The sequence below is a fragment of the Bos taurus genome, chromosome 17 (genome assembly GCF_002263795.3).
Source record: "Bos taurus isolate L1 Dominette 01449 registration number 42190680 breed Hereford chromosome 17, ARS-UCD2.0, whole genome shotgun sequence".
NCBI classification, from domain to species: domain Eukaryota; kingdom Metazoa; phylum Chordata; class Mammalia; order Artiodactyla; family Bovidae; genus Bos; species Bos taurus.
The window spans coordinates 36,711,314-36,735,292 of NC_037344.1; the positions used below are offsets into that span (position 1 = coordinate 36,711,314).

Genomic DNA, 23,979 nt, shown 5'->3' on the forward strand with positions numbered 1-23,979 from the left:
CCTCATCTTCATATTCTTTCAATTAATTTGCAGCACTTATGAAATGTAGCAGGACCCTGTGGTCCTTGCCCCTCCTGTCTTCAGCCTGCCTTTTGCCTGTAGTAAAACTTTAGCCAAAGAATAAGTTTAATCGGAAAAGTGAGAAAATATAGAACAAAAGAAAAACAGGCAAACAGGACAAATAATAATAGCTGAGCCATTAAATTAAGTCAAAAACCTTTAGTTCCCCATTGGGGGCTATAGATAATATTCTGAACCATAGCTTTTGAGATGTTTTGTAGATACTAAAACTCCTATCAGATGGAAGAATTTAAATACATGCTTATCAGACTATAGCCATCACATAAGCCACAATTCTGAAATTGAGACTTGAAGAAATGGAAACAAATCAACCATGGAACTAAAGACTTGCTGTACTTAAAACAGATTATTTTAAGTACTTACTGTGCTTAAAGTTCTGAAAGAGATGGGAATACCAGACCACCTGACCTGCCTCTTGAGAAATTTGTATGCAGGTCGGGAAGCAACAGTTAGAACTGGACATGGAACAACAGACTGGTTCCAAATACGAAAAGGAGTACGTCAAGGCTGTATATTGTCACCCTGCTTATTTAACTTCTATGCAGAGTATATCGTGAGAAATGCTGGGCTGGAGGAAGCACAAGCTGGAATCAAGATTGCAGGGAGAAATATCAATAACCTCAGATATGCAGATGACACCACCCTTATGGCAGAAAGTGAAGAGGAACTAAAAAGCCTCTTGATGAAGGTGAAAGAAGAGAGTGAAAAAGTTGGCTTAAAACTCAACATTCAGAAAATGAAGATCATGGCATCTGGTCCCATCACTTCATGGGAGTGGAAACAGTGTCAGACTTTATTTTGGGGTTTTGCAGTGATTATCCAAAATCACTGCAGATGGTGACTGCAGCCATAAAATTAAAAGACTCTTACTCCTGGGAAGAAAAGTTATGACCAACCTAGATAGCATATTGAAAAGCAGAGACATTACTTTGCCAACAAAGGTTCGTCTAGTCAAGGCTATGGTTTTTCCAGTGGTCGTGTATGGATGTGAGAGTTGGACTGTGAAGAAAGCTGAGTGCTAAAGAATTGATGCTTTTGAACTGTGGTGTTGGAGAAGACTCTTGAGAGTCCCTTTGATTCAAGGAGATCCAACCAGTCCATTCTGAAGGAGATCAGCCCTGGGTGTACTTTGGAAACAATGATGCTAAAGCTGAAACTCCAGTACTTTGGCCACCTCATGCGAAGAGTTGACTCATTGGAAAAGACTCTGATGCTGGGAGGGATTGGGGGCAGGAGGAGAAGGGGATGACAGAGGATGAGATGGCTGGATGGCATCACTGACTCGATGGACATGAGTCTAGGTGAACTCCGGGAGTTTGTGATGGACAGGGAGGACTGGCGTGCTGCGATTCATGGGGTCGCAAAGAGTCAGACAGGACTGAAGGACTGAACTGACTGAACTGAACTGTACTTAAAACATTCAAGATAACAATATGATTCTGATCAGATCACCACATGACCAATTTCAAGATGACTATCAGAACTGACTACTATTTCTGCATGTATCTCCCTCTTTCCATCTACAAAAGTGCTTGCCCACTGATTGCCAGTGTTTGGAGAGTCAGCCTTTGGACAAGAGACCAGCAACACCCCACCCTGCCCCAGTTGATGGCCTCAAAGCAAATTTCCCTTTCCATCAACTTTGCCTCTTTATTGCTTTTGAGCAGTAAGCAGCTGGGCCCCTACCTTCAGTTATAATTAGTCAATATATTTCCCTCTTTAAGAAATTGATTTAGCACATAAAGATGTGTGATAAAAATATCATCATCTCTTCTTCCACCAATGTCAATGCTTTCAGTCTCTTTTTAACTTGTCTGTGTCTTACTATTCCTAAAAAAATGCCCACAGTTATGTTTTGACCACAATCATCTTTACTTTACCCTTTACAAATGCTCTCCTTTATCATTCAGACTTTAGCTTCCATGCATTTGCCAATGACACAAATGCAATTCATCAAATTGTTCCTTTTTTATGAACTACAAAGCTTTTGAAGTATAACTATTTTTTTTTTACTCTCATTGCAGCTTCTACCAGGATATTCCACAATTTTCTCAAACTCATCTCATTTGAACGTTAATTCCCCCAACCCTTGAAGTCATAGTTGCTTCCTCCAATTCTTCTGAGTTACAAGTTCTTTTCTTTTGCCTTACCAGTTTTAACAACAGTGAAACTAATTGCCTATATTAAATTTTCTGTTTCAAATATCTATTTTGATTTTTTTTTTGACTAGACTCTTACCAAATAGGTCAATCAATTCTTTGAACCCCTTTTAGGTTATGTGCTAAAAATTATACAGTGATCCACTGCTGTGAATTATTTTTAAATTGGTGATTTACTGACAATTTCATTAGATTCTGCCTCATGTCTGTTTTTTTTTTTTTTTTTCTTTTTAAAAGGCAATTCTTTATGGAGTGATGGGAAAAAACTCATCTTACAAAAGTATTTTTATTCATTCACTAGGATTATTCATTTTCTCAATTTCTGGGAGGTTTTCAAAATATACTTTATCAAGACTGCTAAATGGCTATTAATTATAGCTATAACATAATATAAATATAAATTTTACCTTGTGAAGAAGTGAAGAGAAGTCGCTCAGTCGTGTCCGACTCTTTGCAACCCCATGGACTGTAGCCCACCAGGCTCCTCGGTCCATGGGATTTTCCAGGCATGAATATTGGAGTTGGGTGCCATTTCCTTCTCTAGGGGATCTTCCCAACCCAGGGATCAAACCGGGGTCTCCCACATTGTAGGCAGACACTTTACCATCCAAGCTACCAGGGAAGCCCATGAACAAAATTAGATGATGAATTTATGGAAAACGTTTGCCATTAACCTAATTAGGAAGTCATCGTGTGTTTGTGAATCAGATCTGACCTATTTTTGTGTCAAATGCATGAATATTTTTCATTTTTTGTTGGTGAAAAACTTGCTTCTAAATTTTTTATAATAATAATAACATCAGGAAATTCTTGTTTTTTCTAATATTCACAGTGGCTTGTTAAAAGTCTCCAAGGAATTATAATGAAGAAACATTTTTTCTATTTTTTAAAATGATTAATTTATTATTTCCTCTAATTTATTTGCCCATGATTTCATAAGCCCAATTTCTACTGATGACACATACAGTCTATACTTCAAGTAGAAATTTTCCAGTATTAATTATTCCATGTCCTCCTATTCACATTCTTTATATCATTTGTCCTCTGCCTTTTCTATTTCTTATAAATCTTTGGTCAAGATATTGATGAGCTATCACTAAAGCATGATGAATACCACAAGAAAGTGAATGACTTATTGTGTGTGACTAAATATGTGTAAATGAAAATAAAATGTCAAATCACATCATATTTTTATGATATGTATAATATTGAGGAATTGAACAGTTAACATTTATAATCTTCCAGAGAACAAAACAATGAACATTGCATGTAGGCAATATATGACCAAATGTTCTCAACCTACAGCATTTTTAAGTTGATGAAATTACAGACAAAAATAGGAGTCCATTTTGAAAATATTCTGAAGAATACTTATATAGTAGAAAATGGCAGATACATGTCTAGTTAAAGAAGTCTTATGTTGGTGATTGAACTATTTAAGCACTGAGTTATCCTTTTCTAGAGAGACACAAATTGGTAGAATCATTTGTATTTATGTGATGACTTGGGGGTCAGTGAGTGAGAAGGCAATTAATGCTGGCATCCATGACATGAACAATCAAAATGTGTAATAGCAAAGGATTCTCATTGGACAATGTCTCCTGAAGCTCACCAGTGCTTAGAAAAAGTAATTACAACACATACTGACCACCCCAGGGACATGGTTTTTCATATGTTACGTTTAGTCAAATAAGTTATTGTACTGAGATAGAAAAATCCAGTAAAGTGATGTTGCTCTACCTACATAAAGTACAGACAAGAGATCTTCTCCCAAATCCAAGCTACACATATATATATATATATATATATATATATATTTTAACTTTTTATTTTATATCGGTGGATAGTTGGTTGATTAACAGTATTATAATAGTTTCAGGTGTTCAGCGAAGTGATTCAGTTATACATCCATCTATTTTTCAAATTCTTTTCCCACTTATATTGTTACAAAAATTTGAGTAGAGTTCCCAGTGCTATATAGTAAGTCCTTGATGGTTACCCATTTTAAATACAGTGGTGTGTACATGTCCATCCCAAACCCCCTAACTGTTCCTTCCCCACTGGTAACTGTAACTTCACCCTAAGTCTGTGGATCTCCTTCTGTTTCATAAGTTCATTTGTATCATTTCTGTTTAGATTCTGCTTGTAAGCAATATCATACAATATTTGTTTTTCTCTGTCTGACTTACATCACCCAAGTGTGATGATTTCTATACTGTCCATGCTGCTACAAATGGCACCATTTCTTTCTTTTCAGTGACTAAGTGATATTCCATTGTATACATGTATTACATTTTTTTATCCATTCCTCTGTCAGTGGACACTTAAGTAGTTTCCAGGTCTTGGCTGTTGTAAACAGTGCTGCAATGAACATCTGGGTGCATGTATCCTTTCAGACCATGATTTTTATGTCTGTGTTCATCAGTGATGTTGGTCTGTAGTTTTCTTTTTGGTGATATCTTTGTTGAGTTTTGGTATCAAGGTGATGGTGGTCTCACAGAATGAACTTGTTTCAAAAGGACAGATGTTAGCTCTTCCCTAAATATATAATAGAATTTGCCTGTGAAATCGTCAGTTACTGGACTTTTGTTTGTTGAGATTTTTTAATCACAGTTTCAATTTCAAAGCTAGTGATTATTCTGTTCATATTTTCTATTTCTTCCAGGTTGTCCATTTTATTAGCGTACAGTTGCTTGTACTAGTCCCTTATGATTCTTTGTATTTCTGTAGTGTCAGTTGTATTTCTGTAGTGTCATTGCCTTTGGAGAAGGCAATGGCACCCCACTCCAGTACTCTTGCCTGGCAAATCCCATGGACAGAGGAGCCTGGTAGGCTGCAGTCCATGGGGTCGCAAAGAGTCAGACACTACTGAGCGACTTCCTTTTCACTTTTCACTTTTATGCATTGGAGAAGGAAATGGCAACCCACTCCAGTATTCTTGCCTGGAGAATCCCAGGGACGGGGAGCCTGGTGAGCTGCCGTCTATGGGATCGCACAGATCGGACACGACTGAAGCGACTTAGCAGCAGCAACAGCAGCAGCAGCAGCAGCAGTGTCTGTTGTAACTTATTTTTCATTTCTAATTTTATTGAGTCATCTCCTTTATTTTATTAATGAGTCTGGCTAAAAATGTATCAATTTTGTTCATCATTTCAAAGAAACAGCTTTTGGTTTCATTAACCTTTGCTATTATTTTCTTTGTCTCTTTCATTTATTTCTGCTCTTTTGATTGATATCCTTTTACTAACTTTTGCTTTTGTTTTTTCCTCTTTCTCTAGTTTCTTAAGTTGTAAGTTTGGGTTGTTTATTTGCAATTTCTTCTGGTTTCCTGAAGAAAGATTGTATTGCTATAAACTTCCCTCTTAGAACTGCTTGCAATGGCACCCCACTCCACTCTTGCCTGGAGCATCCCAGGGATGGAGGAACCTGGTAGGCTGCAGTCCATGGGGTCGCTAGGAGTCAGACATGACTGAGCGTCTTCACTTTCTCTCTTCACTTTCATGCATTGGAGAAGGAAACGGCAACCCACTCCAGTGTTCTTGCCTGGAGAATCCCAGGGATGGGGGATCCTGGTGGCTGCCATCTCTGGGGTCACACAGAGTCGGACACGACTGAAGCAACTTAGCAGCAGCAACAGCATAGTTTTTTGATCATTATGCTTTCATTTCCCTTTTGTCTCTAGGCATTTTTTCATTTCCTCTTTGATTTTTTCAGTGATCTGTTGGTTGATTAGCAGAGTATTGTTTAGCCTTTATGTGTTTTTTGCAGTTATTTTTTCTTATAGTTGATTTCTAATTTCATAGTGTTGTGGTCAGAAAAAGATGCTTTACATGATTTTGATTCCCTTAAATTTACCAACCCTCACTTTGTGGCCCAGCACGTAGTCAATCTTAATGTACCATGTGTACTCGAGATGAATGTGTATTCTAATAGTTTTGGATGCAATGCTCTTTTAAATATCAATTAAGTCCATCTTCTTTGATGTATCATTTAAGACCTGTGTTTCCTTATTGATTTTCTGTCTGGATGATCTGTCCATTGATGCAAGTGGAATGTTAAAGTCTCCCACTAATATTATGTTACTGTCAATTTCTCCCATTATGGCTATTAGTATTTGCCTTATATACTGAAGTGCTTCAATGTCAGATGCATATATATTTACAACTGTTATATCTTTATCTTGGGTTGATCTTGTGCTATGATTTTGATTTTCATAAATTTATCAAGGCTCACTTTGTGAAATGTCCTTCTTTGTCTCTTATGACAGTCTTTATGTTAAAGTCTATTTTGTCTGATGTTAGTGTTGTTACTCCATCTGTCTTCTAATTCCATCTCCTCACTTTCAGTCTCTATGTGTTCCTAGGTCTGAAGTGAGTCTCTTATAGACAACATATATTTGGGTCTTATTTTTGTATCCATTCAGCCAGTCTATGTCTGTTGATTGGAGGGTTTAATTCATTTACATTTAAGGTAACTATTGATATATATGTTTCTATTGACTCTTACTTGTTTGGGGTTTATTTTTCTTCCTTTTTTGTTCTCTTCTCTTATGGCTTGATAACCATCTGTAGTGTTGTGTTTGGGTTGCTTTGTGTGTGTGTGGTGTGTGTTATAGTGACACTCCCTTCTGGCCTGCAGAGTTTCTGTTGAGTAATCAGCTGATAACCTTATAAGAGTTCCCTTGTATGCTGTTTGTTATTTTTGCCCTGTTACTTTTAACATTTGTTCTTTCTCTTTAATTTTTGTCAATTTGATTACTCTGAGTTGTGATGTGTTCCTTCTTGGGTTTATCCTGCCAGGAGCTCTCTGCACTTCCTGAACTTGGTTGACTTTTTCCTTTCCCAGGTTAGGGGAGTTTTTAGCTATTATGTCTTCAAATATTTTCTAAGGTCCTTTTTCTCTCTTTTATCCTTTTGGCACCCCTGTAATGTAAAAGCTGGTGCAATTAATATTTTCCTAGAAGTCTCTAAGGTAGTCTTCATTTCTTTTTATTCTTTTTTTTTTTTTTTTTCTTTATTTGGTTCTAAGACAGTGATTTCCACCATTCTGTCTACCAGGTCACTTATCCATGCTATCTCAGTTATTCCATTATTGATCACTTCTAATGTATTTTTTTCTTTTCAGTTATTGTATTGCTCATCTCTGTTTGCTTGTTCTTTAGTTTTTCTAGGTCTTTGTTGAACATTTCTTGCATCTTCCTGATACTTGCCTCCATTCTTTTTCTGAAATCCTGGATCATCTTCATTGTCATTATTCTGTTTTCTTATTCTAGAAGGTTGCCTATATCTATCTCCCTTAGCTGTTTTCCTGGGTTTTTATCTTGTTCCCTCATCTAGGACATAATCCTTTGCCATTTAATTTTGTCTAACTTTCTGTGATTGTGGTTTTCTTTCCACAAGCTTCAGGATTGTAGTTCTTCTTGCTTCTGCTATCTACCCTCTGGTTGGTGAGGCTATCTAAGTGACTTGGGCAAGATTCCTGATGAAAGTGATTGATGGTGGGGTGGGGGTAGGGGGTGGGGAGTAGATTTGGGTCTTATCTCCCTGATAGGAATGGCCATACTAAGTAAAACTTTAATCCACTTGCCTGCTGATGATTAGAACTGTGTTCCTTCCCTGTTGGTTGTTTGGACTGAGGCAACCCAGTACTGGAGGGTATAGGTTGTATAATGCAGCTAATGGCAGCCTTTGGAAGGGCTCACACCAATGAGTACTTCCCAGAATTGCTGCTGCCAGAGTCTTTGCCTCACAGTGAGCCCCAGGCATACCCTCTCCTCTGCAGGATACCCTCATACACCTGAAGATAGGGCTGACCCAGTTACTTTTGGGGTCATTGCCCTTTTCCCCTGGGTCTTGGTATACACAAGACTTGGAGCTTTCAACCTTCACTGCAGTGGGACAACTTCTGTGGTATAACTGTTGTCCAGGTCATGGGTTGCCCATCCAGCAGGAATGGAATTTGACACTATCATGTTTGTGCTCTTCCTACCATCTTATGACCTCTACTTTCTGGGAAGTGTAGGGTATCTTTTTTGGTAGGTTCCAGCATTTATCCATCAATGGTTATTCAACAGTTAGTTTTAATTGTTGTGCTCTCACAAGAAACGGTGAGCACGTGTCCTTCTACTCTGTCATCTTGAGCTAATCTTGGGTATAAAGTGTTACATACAGTAACTCACTTCAATATTAAGCTTGCATGAAAATATCTATCATAACACCAAATAGCAACATCGATACTATAAATGTTACTGTTGTAATGTTTAGTATATAGTGGCATTTGAGTATTTACCATTCCTTAGTATTAGATGTATTTTGTAAAAATTATTTCTTTATGTTAAATTTAATAGGAAAAGATAGCTAGGGATTGATGCCCAGTCATGACTATTATCTTTTCTTTCTTTGATGGAAAAGAATGAATAGGCTATATAGAAAATATATAAACTAGAAACTACAGAAGAAATTCTATTTTTAATGTCACTTTTGAATTTTTCTGTGATCAATGAGACAAAGAGTAACACATTTTAGGAGACAAGACATATGAACTCTTGATTAAATAAGATATTCAGTGACCACTATGAAGTTATTTTATTAGGTGCTTATAAAAATCATAATGTTTAGACAGGCTTGGGGAGTCATTTCTGTCATTGTTATGTAACACCCCTAAAGATTGTTGGGGAAAGTAAAAATCTTACCAACCAAGACCTCTCTGTCTCAATATAGAAGAGAGAAAACACATGATTTATTATTGAAATGCATGACAGATTATATGTATGCAGGCAGTCATCAGAAAATTGTAAATTCTTGACAGAATTTCACATGAATTTGTAGAATAACATAAACATAATAATAATTAAAACCACTATCTTCTTAAGACACAAATAGATGTATCTTGTGCATCCTCTATACCTCATGAGATATGTCTGCGTTAATTTCCAAATGATGGGCTTACAATTCTAGGCTCAGAAGTTTCTACATCTTTCATGTAAAGTCAAATGTCAAGCCTGTCATTGGGCTTATTATAAATATGTTTCAAGGAGATGGTATAGTCTTTGTACTTACTTCACATGATCATTTTAAAGATTAAATGAATTATCTGTAAAGTACTTTTACAGTGGCAGCACATGATAATTCCTGTGTAAATACTGGATTAAAATCATTATATCCTTGTGGCTTCACAGATATGAATAGTTTATCTTCTGTAAGATCAATATGAACAACAAAATTTTCATTGAAAACCACGTATTTGAGTGCTATGATTATTTAGTGTTCAGAAGTACTAGCAGTCCTACTCTTAGTGGAGTTATATGAGTCTTAGTTTTGAGTCTGACCCAGTGATAGGTTTTTTGTAATGGTTAAATTTTTAAATATTTTTTATCAAATTCTTTAAAAGTTAAAGAATATGTTATGTATATATTTGCTCCTAGAAGTAGTATAAATCTGTGTAATATAAATCAAAATTAAAAACCTCAAGAAAATACAGCATACAACAAGAACTGTAGGAAAATGTGGTGTAATATTTAAGGCAATATACACTACAATTTCAACAGAAATTAGTAAAATGTAAAAAAAATGAAAGGTCTTATTACATAGTGTGTACAAAATATTTTTCCAGAGGTTTCCAGAAAACATAGTTGATTGGGAAATAATTTCACAAACTATTTGACAGCATTACCTATCATACATACTATAGGAAATATGCCTTTTCATATGAAGCAAATTATATTGTCTTGGTTTTGACTATACAGTTAATGGCTTAAAAGACTTTTCATAAATATTAAAATCATATATTTGAACAATTATTATTAATATTATAACTTGTATTTACTTCAGCTAAGATAAATTTACATGTATCACTTAAGTTCCCAAACATCCTAGATAACCATCACCACTGTGTTACACTCTGTATTATTTTGCTGTATTTTCTGTCAGCATTCTCTGCATTTTTACTTTATGTGATTGTGTTTGTGAGGGTGATGAGAGAAAGTGGGGATAGTAACAGCTAAATTGTCTACTTGCTCCAAAGTGTGTCACATTTAATGAATATAATTGAAAACAGAGTCTAGGATACCTAATCTCACCCCTCAAAGTCATTTTAATTAATGTTCTTTTAGTGTAAAGAGAGCAAAGTGACTTGGTTACTAGAGCACCGTTACTGAAATTCTAACATATGTTAACTTTTGCCAAGCTAGAAAGTCAAACCCCATTTTAATACTGCTGTATTAAATATATTAGATGTAGGTAGTTGACAATGACAACGTGGCATATAACTGACAAAAGGTACATTATAAAGAATGATGTGATTGGAGAATGAATATTTAACTCACAATGTTTTCCTTTTATTTCTAATAATATTAATTCCCAAATTAATCAGTAAAAATATCAATCAATTAATTATGTTTCTAATCATTTTTATTTAATAAATCAATGGTGTTTAAGGAGATATAAAATTAAGTCAAATCACATTGTGTCTGTGTAGAGAGCAGGGGAAAGGCAATGGGACTAACGTCTCTTATAAAATATAGTCTCTCATTAACTTGAGATTCCCTGTGAAACAATGAGATGCCACTACACTCCTATCAGAATGAAGTCCAAAACACAGATAGCACTAACTGCTGGTGGAGGTGTGAAGCAAAAGGAGCTCTCATGCATTGCTGATGAGAATACAAAATGGTATAAGCTACTTTGGAAAAAAAAAATGTGGCAATTTTCTTTTCTTTCTTTTTTCTTTTTTTTTCTTTCAAAACAAACTAATCAAAATCTTACATTCAGTTCAGTAATCATGCTCCCTAGGATCTAACTTAAGGATCTGAAAACTTAACTCTACCCAGATACCTAGACAGGGATGTTTCAGTTCAGTTCAGTCACTTAGTCCTGTCCGACTCTTTGTGACCCCATGAATAGCAGCACGCCAGGCCTCTCTGTCCATCACCAACTCCGGAGTTCACTCAAACTCATGTCCATCAAGTCAGTGATGCCATCCAGCCATCTCATCCTCTGTCATCCCCTTCTCCTCCTGCTCCCAATCCCTCCCAGCATCAGAGTCTTTTCCAATGAATCAACTCTTCGCATGAGGTGGCCAAAGTACTGGAGTTTCAGCTTTAGCATCATTCCTTCCAAAGAAATCCCAGGGCTGATCTCCTTCAGAATGGACTGGTTGGATCTCCTTGCCGTCCAAGGGACTCTCAAGAGTCTTCTCCAACACCACGGTTCAAAAGCATCAATTCTTTGGCGCTCAGCTTTCTTCACAGTCCAACTCTCACATCCACTCATGACCACTGGAAAAACCATAGTCTTGACTAGACAGACTTTTGTTGGCAAAGTAATATCTCTGCTTTTGAATATGCTATCTAGGTTGGTCATAACTTTCCTTCCAAGGAGTAAGCATCTTCTAATTTCATGGCTGCAATCACCATCTGCAGTGATTTTGGAGCCCAGAAAAATAAAGTCTGACACTGTTTCCACTGTTACCCATCTATTTGCCATGAAGTGATAGGAACAGATGCCATGATCTTCGTTTTCTGAATGTTGAGCTTTAAGCCAACTTTTGCACTCTCCACTTTCACTTTCATCGAGCTTTTGAGTTCCTCTTCACTTTCTGCCATAAGAGTGGTGTCATCTGCATATCTGAAGTTATTGATATTTCTCCTGGAAATCTTGATTCCAGCTTGTGCTTCTTCCAGCCCAGCGTTTCTCATGAAGTACTCTGCATAGAAGTTAAATAATCAGGGTGACAATATACAGCCTTGACATACTCTTTTTCTTATTTGGAACCAGTCTGTTGTTCCATGTCCAGTTCTAACTGTTGCTTCCTGACCTGCATATAGGTTTCTCAAGAGGCAGGTCAGGTGGTCTGGTATCCCCATCTCTTGAAGTGTTTTCCACAGTTTATTGTGATCCACACAGTCACAGGCTTTGGCATAGTCAATAAAGCAGAAATAGATGTTTTACTGGAACTCTCTTGCTTTTTTGATGATCCAGCAGATGTTGGCAATTAGATCTCTGGTTCCTCTGCCTTTTCTAAAACCAGCTTGAACATCTGGAAGTTCACGGTTCACATATTGCTGAAGCCTGGCTTGGAGAATTTTGGCATTACTTTACTAGCGTGTGAGATGAGTGCAATTGTGCAGTAGTTTGAGCATTCTTTGGCATTGCCTTTCTTTGGGATTGGAATGAAAACTGACCTATTCCAGTCCTGTGGCCACTGCTGAGTTTTCCAAGTTTGCTGGCATATTGAGTGTAGCACTTTCACAGCATCATCTTCCAGGATTTGAAATATGGAGAAGCTCTATACAGTCAGCAAAAACAAGACCAGGAGCAGACTGTGATTCAGATCATGAACTCCTTATTGCAAAATTCAGACTTAAATTGAAGAAAGTAGGGAAAACCATTAGACCATTCAGGTATGACCTAAATCAAATTCCTTATGATTATACAGTGGAAGTGAGAAATAGATTTAAGGGACTAGATCTGATAGATAGAGTGCCTGATGAACTATGAATGGAGGTTCATGACACTGTACAGGAGACAGGGATCAAGATCATCCCCGTAGAAAAGAAATGCAAAAAAGCAAAATGGCTGTCTGGGGAGGGCTTACAAATAGCTGTGAAAAGAAGAGAAGCGAAATGCAAAGGAGAAAAGGAAAGATATAAGCATCTTAATTCAGAGTTCCAAAGAATAGCAAGAAGAGATAAGAAAGCCTTCCTCAGCCATCAATGCAAAGAAATAGAGGAAAACAACAGAATGGAAAAGAATAGAGACAGGGATGTTTACAACAGTTTTATTCAAAATTACCAAAACTTGAAAGTAACAAGATGTCCTTCAGTAGATAAAGGAATAAATATAGTGTGGTACCTCCAGACAGTGTATTCAGCAATTAAAAAAGAAAAAAAAAAAGAGCTAACAAGTCATGACAGAGGAACCTTAAATATATTTGCTTCTCAGAAGCCAGTCTGAGAAGGCTACATATTGAATTGGGCCAGGGTTAGGGTTATGTATGATTCCAACTATATGACAGTCTGAAAAAGGCAGAAGTTTTGAAACAGTTAAAAAGGTCAGTGTTTGTCAGAGGTTAAGGAAGATGGAGAGATGGACAGGCAGAGCACAGATGCTCTTTAAGGCGGTGAAACTATTCTGTTTGATGTATATGCACACATGTCATTATACATTTGTCAAAACCCATGGAATATACAACACCAAGTACCCTATGTACTTAATGAACTCTAAGATAAACTATAGACTTTTTGGGGTTAAAGATACATCACTGTATTGTCATCATTTCCCCCCTGCTGTGGGACTGTTGATAGTGACAGTCTGCACATGTGGAAGACCAGAGGGTATATGGAAAAATCTGTACTCTCTGCTCAATTTTTCCTTGAATATAAAACTGCTCTGAAAAAGAAAGTAGATTTTTTTTTTTAAAAATTCCTTCTCTATGAGAAAATCACGGCCCTTTAAAGGTACAAAGTTGTGAAGTGGTATATATATGTATATTTGCATTAGTAAATTTCCAGAATTAGATTAGCATTTGAAGCATAGTAGTTTTATATTAATCCTATGTGTAACTATAAACATTTTAGATAAGAACATTGCAGTAAAGTTTATTACAAAACAATTTACACCCTTATTTTTCCACATTTTATAGAAGCTCCATTTAGGTTAAAGGTTGTTTTTTGGTTTTGTTTTGTTTTTTTATTTCGTTCAGACTACTTTTAACCAAGATAATTTTAATTCCATCAAACACACAGTTAACAATTTACAATTCATATAATAGTTTTCCATGTTGAATTTGATTCACAGATTCATATTAAATGACCATACTAAAGTTTTGATACTTTCCTTATGTCATAAATGCAAAGTACTTTTCTGAGAAATATTTTATAAAAATTTAAATATGTTTACATATTAAAAAGCTTTAAAAGTTTCTATTAGCAATTATTTAATAGATTGAGAAAAATACAATTTCAGTATGCAGTCTAATACATGAGTAGAATTGATACTATAATAAAATATTTAATATCTTCTTATTTAACTTCTAAGATTTCAGCTTTTATTAGAATTAAATTAATCAAGTTCAAACTAGAAATGCTAAAAAGAGGCAAGCAATATTATTATATACTTAGATTTCAATATTTTTGTGTTGAAAGTAATTAGTATGTTTTTCTGATAGATGGTAAGGAAGGATAAAGGGTAACTTCAAAGAGTTAAGAACAAATTACAACTTTTGAAAAACTAGCATTAAGCATAATTGGTAGAATCTATAATTTTGAGCAGTTATCATGTACTCAAAACTGATGGCTGTACTATCAGATATATAATATATAACTATCCTTGGTTCCATAGGGACATGGAGAAGCACTGCCAATACCCAGGTGAACCCATTTGAAAGTGAAAGAGTCAGAGAGAGAAAGACAAATATCATGTAATATAGCTTATATATAGAATCTAAAATAAATGGCATAAATGAACCTATTTATAAAGCATAGAGTCACAGATGTAGAAAAAAAAAACAACATGGTTACCAAGGGGAAAGTGGGGGGGAGGGAGGATAAATTGTGAGATTGGGATTGACATATACACACTACTATTTATATAATAGATAACCAATTAGGACCTATTTACAGTATAGGAAACTCTATTCAATACTCAGTAATGACTTACATGGGAAAATAATATAAAAAAAGAGGGGATATATGTATACATAAAATTGATTTGTTTTGCTTTACAGCAGATGCTATTAATAACACGACATTGTAAATCAACTACACTCCAATAAAACTTAACTTACAAAACATCAAAGCATGTGAGAAGTTGTGAACATAATGATAATATAGGATTAATATGCATGTTTGGGGCACGTGGTGTTATCAATCATGTTTTTGTTCACAAAATAATTTAGTTGGAGTAAAATTATGAATCTATTGTTTAAATGAGAAAAAAGGGGGGGGAAAGTCAGAGATTCCACCTCCTTCTTTGCCCCACAGGGCAAAGAATGACTGCCCTAGAATGACTCAGTCCCGAGTCAGCACAGCCCTGGCATCACTGCGTTCACTGGAAGGAAGGTGGTGTTTAGGCACCACCAGCTGGGGACCTCATTCATCTTGTCCTTAGTGTCTAGAACAGGGACAGCAGAGGAGAGCTCTTACTGGTCTCTGGCAGCAGAAAGTAACTCCAGAAGAGCATTTCTTTTCCTTCACTATACCAACAAAACACCACTGGTTGATTAAGTATTGAGGAAGGACTCACCAAAACAAACAAATCAACGAGCTAGCTTTCTTCCTGAAGTTATTCTTGAATGAGACCATGATATACTAATATACATTGATGTTTGTTTCTAAATAACTTGTGTTTCATTACTAATGCTACTTCTTTTTTTCACATTGATACTCATTAAAAAAGTGATGAAGATTTAATACCAAAAGTCCCTGATACTGGGAAAGGTTCAGGGCAGAAGGAAAAGAGGGTGTTAGAGGATGACATGGGTGGATAGCATTGCCAATGCAATGAACATGAACTTGGCAAACTTTGGAGATAGTGAGAAACTGGGAGGTCTGGCTTCCTGCAGTCCATGAGGTCGTAAAGAGTTGGACACGACTGGGTGACTAAAAACAAACATTTAATATTTTCAAATCATTATTTTGCTTTTACTCATTTTAGCCCACTATAATAGGAAGTTTTCACTTATTCATTAAAATGTTCCTTTAAAGTTACAAGCTATCTCCAAGTTAAGTAATCTAATGGGAATGTTTTCTTTCTTTCTGTTTTTTTTTAAACTCTGAAACATTTAGCATTTCATCACATCCTCTTTCTTGAAAAGTTCTTTTCCCTTTTTCTTCTTCTTCAGTATTTTCCTATAGTTTTCCTGCTATTTCTATGGTACTCCTTTTTTTTCTCTCTCTCTCCCTTTGAAAGTTCTTTTTTTCTCTACCTATAATTTCAGCAGTAATTTTGCCTGAAGTTTATTTTATATTTGCCATTCATTTTTCAAATAATCCTTTGACAAATTTGCTGAAACCATGTATAAGTTCATTTTAAAACTCAGTTCTGAAGATGAAAAAAATAGAGAATAAAGGCTAGAAAAGATATTAGGTATTGCCTGGGTGTAAAAGTCACTGAGCTCCTCTCTAGCTTTGTAACTTTGAACAAGTTACTTAATCATTCTGTGTTTTAATTTTTCTTCATCTGTAAAATCATGGTAATTATAAGGTCCTTCATGTTGGATTGTTATGAGAGTTAAATGATTACATATATATAAAGTTCCTGGCACATAGAAAGTCTGCATTACAAGTAATCTATTATTCATAATAGATGTTTCTATTACTAACAAAGACCTGTGATAGAGGTTACTTAAAATATCTAAATTCTACAAAATTTACTGTAATTTTATGGTTGTTTATTGTACATGCAGGAGATGCGGGTTTGATACCTAGTTTGGGAAGATCCCCTAGAGAAGGGAATTACAACCCACTCCAGTATTTTTGCCTGGAGAATCCTATGGATGAGGAGCCCAGTGGGCTACAGTCCATGGGGTCACAAAGAGTTGGACATGACTGAGCGACTAACACTTTTATTTTCCATTGTACATTTCAGTGGAATATGAATGCCTTAATTGTAATGCTTTTATTTTTGTTAGCTTTGAATTGTCAGCAAACAATCCCTGGTTTTACTAGGGTATTTACAATTTGGGAAATGAAAGCATTCATGAAGAACATGATGACTGTATTCCTTGATTTGGTCAAAATTAGAATGTAACAACCCCAAATTGTATCTCCTCAATAGCAACTAAACAACAACAACAAAACCCCAAATTTCAAATATTAACTAAAAAGTGTTCAGCATTTAAATTCTGTTTCCCATGTTCTCATCTGCTTATAACAATGGACCCAGGGGAGCTCCCGCAAACTCCATCCCTCTCCCCATCAGTCAAATGAAATGATAGGAAAGCCCACGGTCAAATACAGAAATCCAGGGAGGGCTTTGGAATGGTTTATTCTCCTTTGCCCTTCTTTGATCAGTTTCTCTCTCTTCCTGACACACACAGGCACGTATATTTGAAGGCCCCTCTTAGGCAGCTTTCACAGACACCAAAATTGCTACCTGTCCCTCTGTACTTGATTACTTTTCTCTCTTGTCAGTGATTTCTGTGTTTTTATGAAAACTATTATAATTATTATTCTTTACTGAGACTAGAATGATGCAAAATTGACTTAATCTGTGGCACAGAGTTTATATCTTGCTGTAGAAAAGAAGTTATTGACAGGGTTGTTAAACACTAAATTTGCTGAACAACAGAAGTCATTTCAAAGTCTTTGAAAGATAAGATCTCATCTCTCTGAAAGATTGTTTTCCATCTTGTCTGGGAAGAGAATGAGAATTCAAATATTATTTTTCAATCCCCTGCTTCTCAGATATATATTTTTAAATCTTTAGAAATCTTTAAAATTGTAGATTCTGCCACAGCCTAATTGTCAAAATGAAGCACAATTATAAAGTTAGGCTTTTTTTTCTTTAAAGATATATTGTAGAAGTTCTTAGCTAATATAATAATACCTGCTTTTTCATTTATAAATTACATTATATACTGCATTTTCTAGACTGTATTTATAGACTATATGTTAACATTTTATATCACATTTATTATCAACATACATTCATTTCAATGTGTTATTTATGAAGACATAAGCATGCATATTTTTGTAAGAAAAATTCTTGTGAAATAATTATGTCAAGAGAGTAGAGTGTGTGCGTGAGTGCTGTCACTGCAGTCGTGTTCAACTCTTTGCAACCCTATGGACCATGGCCTGCCAGGCTCTTCTGACCATGGGATCTTCCCGCTGAAGGGATCAAACCTGTGTCTCTTATGTCTCCAGCATTGGCAGGCAGGTTCTTCACCATTAACATCACCTGGGAAGCCAAGATAGAGTAATTGCAGTTATTTTTGAAGATATACGCCAACAACTACTTTCATTGAATGTGAAGTCCCTAGTATTTGGGCTATTTTATGGAAGATATTGAATTCTGTAATGCATTATCACTTCAATAAGCTCCTACTTTAGCTGTGGAAATGATATTTGCAAGGTTAAAACTTCAAGATAAAAAATTCAAACATAGATCATATTATTCACCAAGTGCTCTTAAAGGAGAGATAGATAAATATCAGAAAAATAGAGTTTCCAAAGAAAGCAAATATGAGTTTAGCATGATTAAAAATTTTTTAAAAATTTTAAGTACATACACACAAAATTCTTCAAAATAAATCTAAATGTAAAAGAAGATGCACTTCCAATCAGAAACTTGCTATACTAGTTTGGAACTAGACATACATGAGTTTAAATTCAAAATTCAACACAATCTAAGTTTACGCTTGGGTCAGTCATTTCCTCTCCCTAAACTTCATGTTCAAAATCTCTGAAACTATCACTATAATCATGTATAATGAGGAGTTAAACTAAGATGATGTATTTAAGCCTTGTAGCCAATTGAAGTTATCTTTTTTCTGTGTCCATTGTAGAACCGATGACTTTGGCCTTGAGAAAACACATATACATATTGTGTTTTTAGATTTGATAACAATTAAAATTTTTATCCTCTCATGTTAATGGCCCATTCTTTTCTCCTTGTGTAGTATGCAAAGTAGAAGCATAAATATTATATACAAAATATGTTATCTGCTAGGTATCAACTTTGAGCATTAATAAGATAAATGATTCCCTTTTAATAATATTGCTTTGAAAATAACTTAGTTCTTTTGTTACAGGAGATAACTGCAAGGCCATTGAATACAGCAAGATGAAAAGTATGCTTTTAGATTTACAAAATCAAAAATACATTACACAAGACAATGAAAACCCTAATGGTGATGACGTATTTCGGAAGAAGTTGCTGGTGGATCAAATGTTTAAATATTTTGATGCCGACAGTAATGGACTTGTAGATATTAATGAACTAATCCAGGTATGATTAATGATTAACAAGCTTATTCAAGTATATTTATTCAATATATTTACATTTGTGTGAGTTTTTACTATATTGATAAAACTATATTTAATTCACATTGTTTGACTGTAGGCATAAAATGTTTTAAGAGAAATATTTGACTGCTTATCAGCAGTATGAATTTCTAGTAACAAATGTAATTTGTTAATTTCAAGTAACATCATACAAGATCCTTATATGATGTTACACAATTTAAAAGAGGCATCTACTTTTGACAGGTTTCTATACCTTAAATGCCAAAAGGAACTGCCAGTTCTCTATCTTATAGAATTTATAAAATAATACCAGACATGTTCTGGAGCTTTTGTAATTTTCTTAATTTTCTTATGGAAACTTGCTTATCTAGTATTCAAGGACATTATTGAAAATCAATTGAATACATCTATAACATAATGTAAATAAGTGATCTAAGAAAGTACTAAATTATTGATCTATTTAGTACTTTTTCAATAATCAAAGATCAACTATATTAAATCTAGTTTTAATATTATGTCTATATTATTAAACTTCATGTCTTTGAAAATTGTCTCCAAAAAGATACATACATAAAATGTTAAGTGAATATTTTAATACACAAAATTTTTTATGTGATCAATTACATGTGTGAAAAAATGGAAATATTTTTATGTGTGTGTTACTGAGACTGATAAACTACTCTGAAAGAAAGTGAAATACCCACATTTAAGAACCTAAACTGGTTGTTGATAGTGGTCGAAATGTAAAATAAGGAACATAAGATTTTGCTGTAAATATACATACAGGTTTTTAAGGAGAAAGGGAGAGAAGCCAATCCAGGATGACTAGGAAATTGGTACTAGCTCTGAGGAATACTGCTGACTGCCTGATAATTCCTACATTTGATCTTAGGTAGATTTTGCTTCTGTGCTTAACAGTGAAAATAATTTAAAAAAATTCAATTGTCTATTTCCACAACATCATGCCATTCATAGTTCATAGTTAATTTAATGGCTTATTTTTAAAAAATCAACAATGTGGAATATCAGTTTTACTTTGCAAGCATTCAAGCTTTGGGATAGTGTAACTTAGAGGTGTCATTATCAAAGTGACCTTCTGAGCCAATTGACTTGTCTATTTAAGTTAGTTAAAATATCATTTTTCATTATCTTCTTTAATCCAACTTATATTTATAGAACAGTTATAAGTCCTAGGCACTGGAATTCAATGAATGAAACTCTGAAATTTTAGCGTAAAGTTAGTAAACTTTTAATTCAGATATCTATGTTGGTATATAACTCATAATTAATTTTTCATGAATGAAATTCTTTACAATTTAAAATTTCTGGTAATAATCAGAGATGACTAGGCAATTCAATTAAATGAACTATAACTAAAGCATGTCACCTTGATATTTGTATGCCTGACATATTCAAATATAGTGTTTTTGATTTTGAGCCTTACTTTTTTATTTTTAATATTTTTACTCTCTATTAACATGTATGCACTACTGTAACCACTGGTTGGATATGACACATAATTTGACCAAATCTAGCTATTACAAGATCCACATCTGAGTCCAAATGGAAAAACTGATCATCACTGGAAAATAGTATTGAAAGTACTCACTTGTAGTTGTTTTAAGTTTCTACTACATCCAAGTTTATATTAATTTCCTAGAGTAGCAGTAACAAAGTTCAGCAAACTTTGTGGCTCAGACAACCTCTCTCGCAGTTCTGGAGGCTCAGTATCTGAGACTGAGGTATTGGCAAGGCCAACCCCCTTAGAAGCTTCTTGGAGGAGTCTTTTCTTCCCTTCTTCGGCTTCAGGTAGCACCAGGTATTCCTTGGCTTGTAGTGTATCACTCAAGTCTCTGCCTCTAGAGTCACATAGCTACTCTCTGTGTACTGTCTTCACATCATCTTGTCTCTTCTTCAAAGGATACCAGTCATGTTGGGTCAAGGGTCCTCCCTGCTCCAGCAGGACTTCATCTAACATCATCTAAATACATGGAAATTACTCTATTTCCAAAAAAAAGGTTTACATTCTGATGTCCTCAGGTTAAGGCTTTAACACATCTTTGGGGAGGGCATATATCAATCCATAATAAAGTCATCTGGTACAGAGTTTAGTTTTTTGTTATTGTTATTATTTTGATTCAGACTTAATTTACATCTGAAAAGTGCCCTCCAAATTCATCTGAAACTTACCATGCAGAAATGATCGTTAGAATCCCACTTATACATTAGTCAAACATGAGGTACACACAAAGAAGGATCTGGGAAGGTAATATTTACTGACTCCTCTGCACACATCCCACATATGTCAGTCCTTCCTTCAGCTTTATAGAGTGGAAATGGTATCATCTCATTCATCAGCAATCAACTAACAGCCACTGTGAAAAGGATATAACACATTTCTAGCTAGTAACAACACAAATACTGTTTTTGACTTGTCTCTTTAGGTTACAGGTGCTTTAGAAAAACTTGTATTCCAAGTATTATACTATGAAAGTCAATGATATACATGACTTAAAAATCAACTTGGAAACATGGAACATCATCATTTAATAGCAAGTTTCAAAAAGATTTAAATTAAAGCAGTAAAAAGGGAAAGGATCTTAATGGTTCTGTTAATAATTTACAAACTATGTTTAATAGAAATATAATTTATAACTCTAAGACACTGCAAGTAAAAATTAAATAACATGATTTGACTTTGAGGTTTTATAATTGCAGCATTAATGCTTGCTGCACATGTTCTGTTCTTACTCCAAATAATGAATATATATATATTCCAAAGCTTCTCTTGGTTTTCCCTGGTGGCTCAGATGGTAAAGAATCTGTATGCAATGCAGGAGGCCCAGGTTCAATCCCTGAGTCGGGAAGATCTCCTGGAGAAGAAAATGGCAACCCACTCCAGTATTGTTGACTGGGAAATCCCATGGTCAGAGGCACCTGGCAGGCTATTGTCCCATGGGGTCTCAAAGAGTCAGACATGACTGAGTGACTTCCACCACCACAAAGCTTCTCTTGCAGGAAATTAGAAATGAAAGTACTTTCCATTTGAGAGAAGATAATAAAAAACATTAGCTGAAGGGGGTAAGACCCATAAAATCACAGCAACTTGTAATAATAAGAAAATACTTGCTAGTGTCAGATGACAAGGTATAGACCTAGATCTCATTTGATCCAACCCTTCACCACTCTAGCTTGACATGAATACCTGTTACCACATACTTAGTATCTGAGTCTGGTTTTTGTATATTGAAAATATCCAACTATAAATTTAAATTTATCAAAATTGAAACGATACTTTGAAAAGAATCATGTTTTATGAAGTTGATAAAAATTGATGCGAGAACATGGATAGATTTGTCCTTAACAGTTGAAGGTCTGGAAGAGTTAACACAGGTAATAACAGAAGTCAGTAAATGTTATGATGGGATATGCATTTAAAAGATCATAGGAAGATATTTTAAGTAGCAAGGAGTGCATGGCCTGTACTGATGAAGTCCTAGGATTTCTGTTAAAAAGTATCATTTTTATGATCATAGTGTAGTGATTAAGAACTTTAATTATAGAATTTGGGATGAAATTTCATCTCCTCTACTTGACACCGTGCAGGTTTTGGCAAGTGATTTAAGCTCTCTGTGTCCCAATTGCCTTGTCTACATATTGGGAAAGATAATAAGACACAATATGTAAATTGGATGTGATATTAATATTATTTTGGAAATGTAGCCTTCTAAGAAACATAACTCACACAATATAAGCAACATGATAAAATTATTAGTTATAATTATATTTCAAATCCAACTTTCCTGTGGATGTGGTGGATGATAATGGAAATAAAGAGAGCACACATGCTTGTGTTAGTGGATGAACCGTTGATCAATATTTCTATCCAGGTCATCCTGTGCATTTTTAATGTTTACAATCGCTTGATAGGTGAGAACAAATCAGCCATCATAACCCAGAAATCTATATCCACATTATTAAATATACAAACATTTTAATGCCAACTTTTACAATGAAAAATGTTTCTTGAAAGAGAATGAAAATAATTTGGTTATTCCAAGAAATTGGGAAAAAATGAATTGCAGTATTTTTTAAATAAATTTCATTTATCTTATTTTATATATTTTATTCTGCTCATCTCATTTGAGGTACTCACATACTTGTCTCATGTAGCTAGCATGAATGTTGTTAAATCCTGTGGGCTAGTCTAGAGACAAGTACATGTCATCATTCTGCAACCACTGTGATATTGAGCATTTTCCCCAGAGTATATAGTGTCCCATCTTTACAGATATAATGTTAAATTGACCTAAACTTAAAATAAATATCAAATATATATTTCAAGATGCTGGTACATGTTATAGCAAAATATCTCTATTTGTCAAACTACAAAATATATATTTTGTGCAATTTTTTCTTGCCCATAATAGCAAGTTATAAGAAATAATTGACAGCAACATTTTCAGTAAGGCACCCATAGCTATGTTATTAAATAAATAATATGCTTTACTTGACTATATTGTGCAATTTAAATATTTTAAAAATATGTAGATCCTCAGTTAGTATAGTAACTAATCATAATAGTAGTAGCAATTGTAATAATACTATTAATACTATTACATTACTACAATCTAGATGTCTGTCAGCTCCTTTGCACTTCTCTTTGAGCTAAACACACACACACACAATCCATTTGCAAAAAACAATGTATGTTTGTTGAATGACTGAAGATGTGTAAGGGTGGTAGAAGATGAGATTATTCCACATATTACA

The 23,979-nt window shown here is 34.7% G+C and overlaps 1 protein-coding gene across 2 annotated transcripts in view; it reads left to right on the plus strand.

Moving 5' to 3' along the window:
- The window catches only part of FSTL5 (follistatin like 5), a 930,240-nt gene that overhangs the window by 450,499 nt on the left and 455,762 nt on the right, over positions 1 to 23,979 (plus strand). For both annotated transcript variants that reach the window (XM_024977492.2, NM_001206863.1), the window contains one exon: positions 18,993 to 19,189. In XM_024977492.2, coding sequence (XP_024833260.1) covers positions 18,993 to 19,189 — 197 coding nt within the window. The remainder of the gene's footprint in view (positions 1 to 18,992; positions 19,190 to 23,979) is intronic.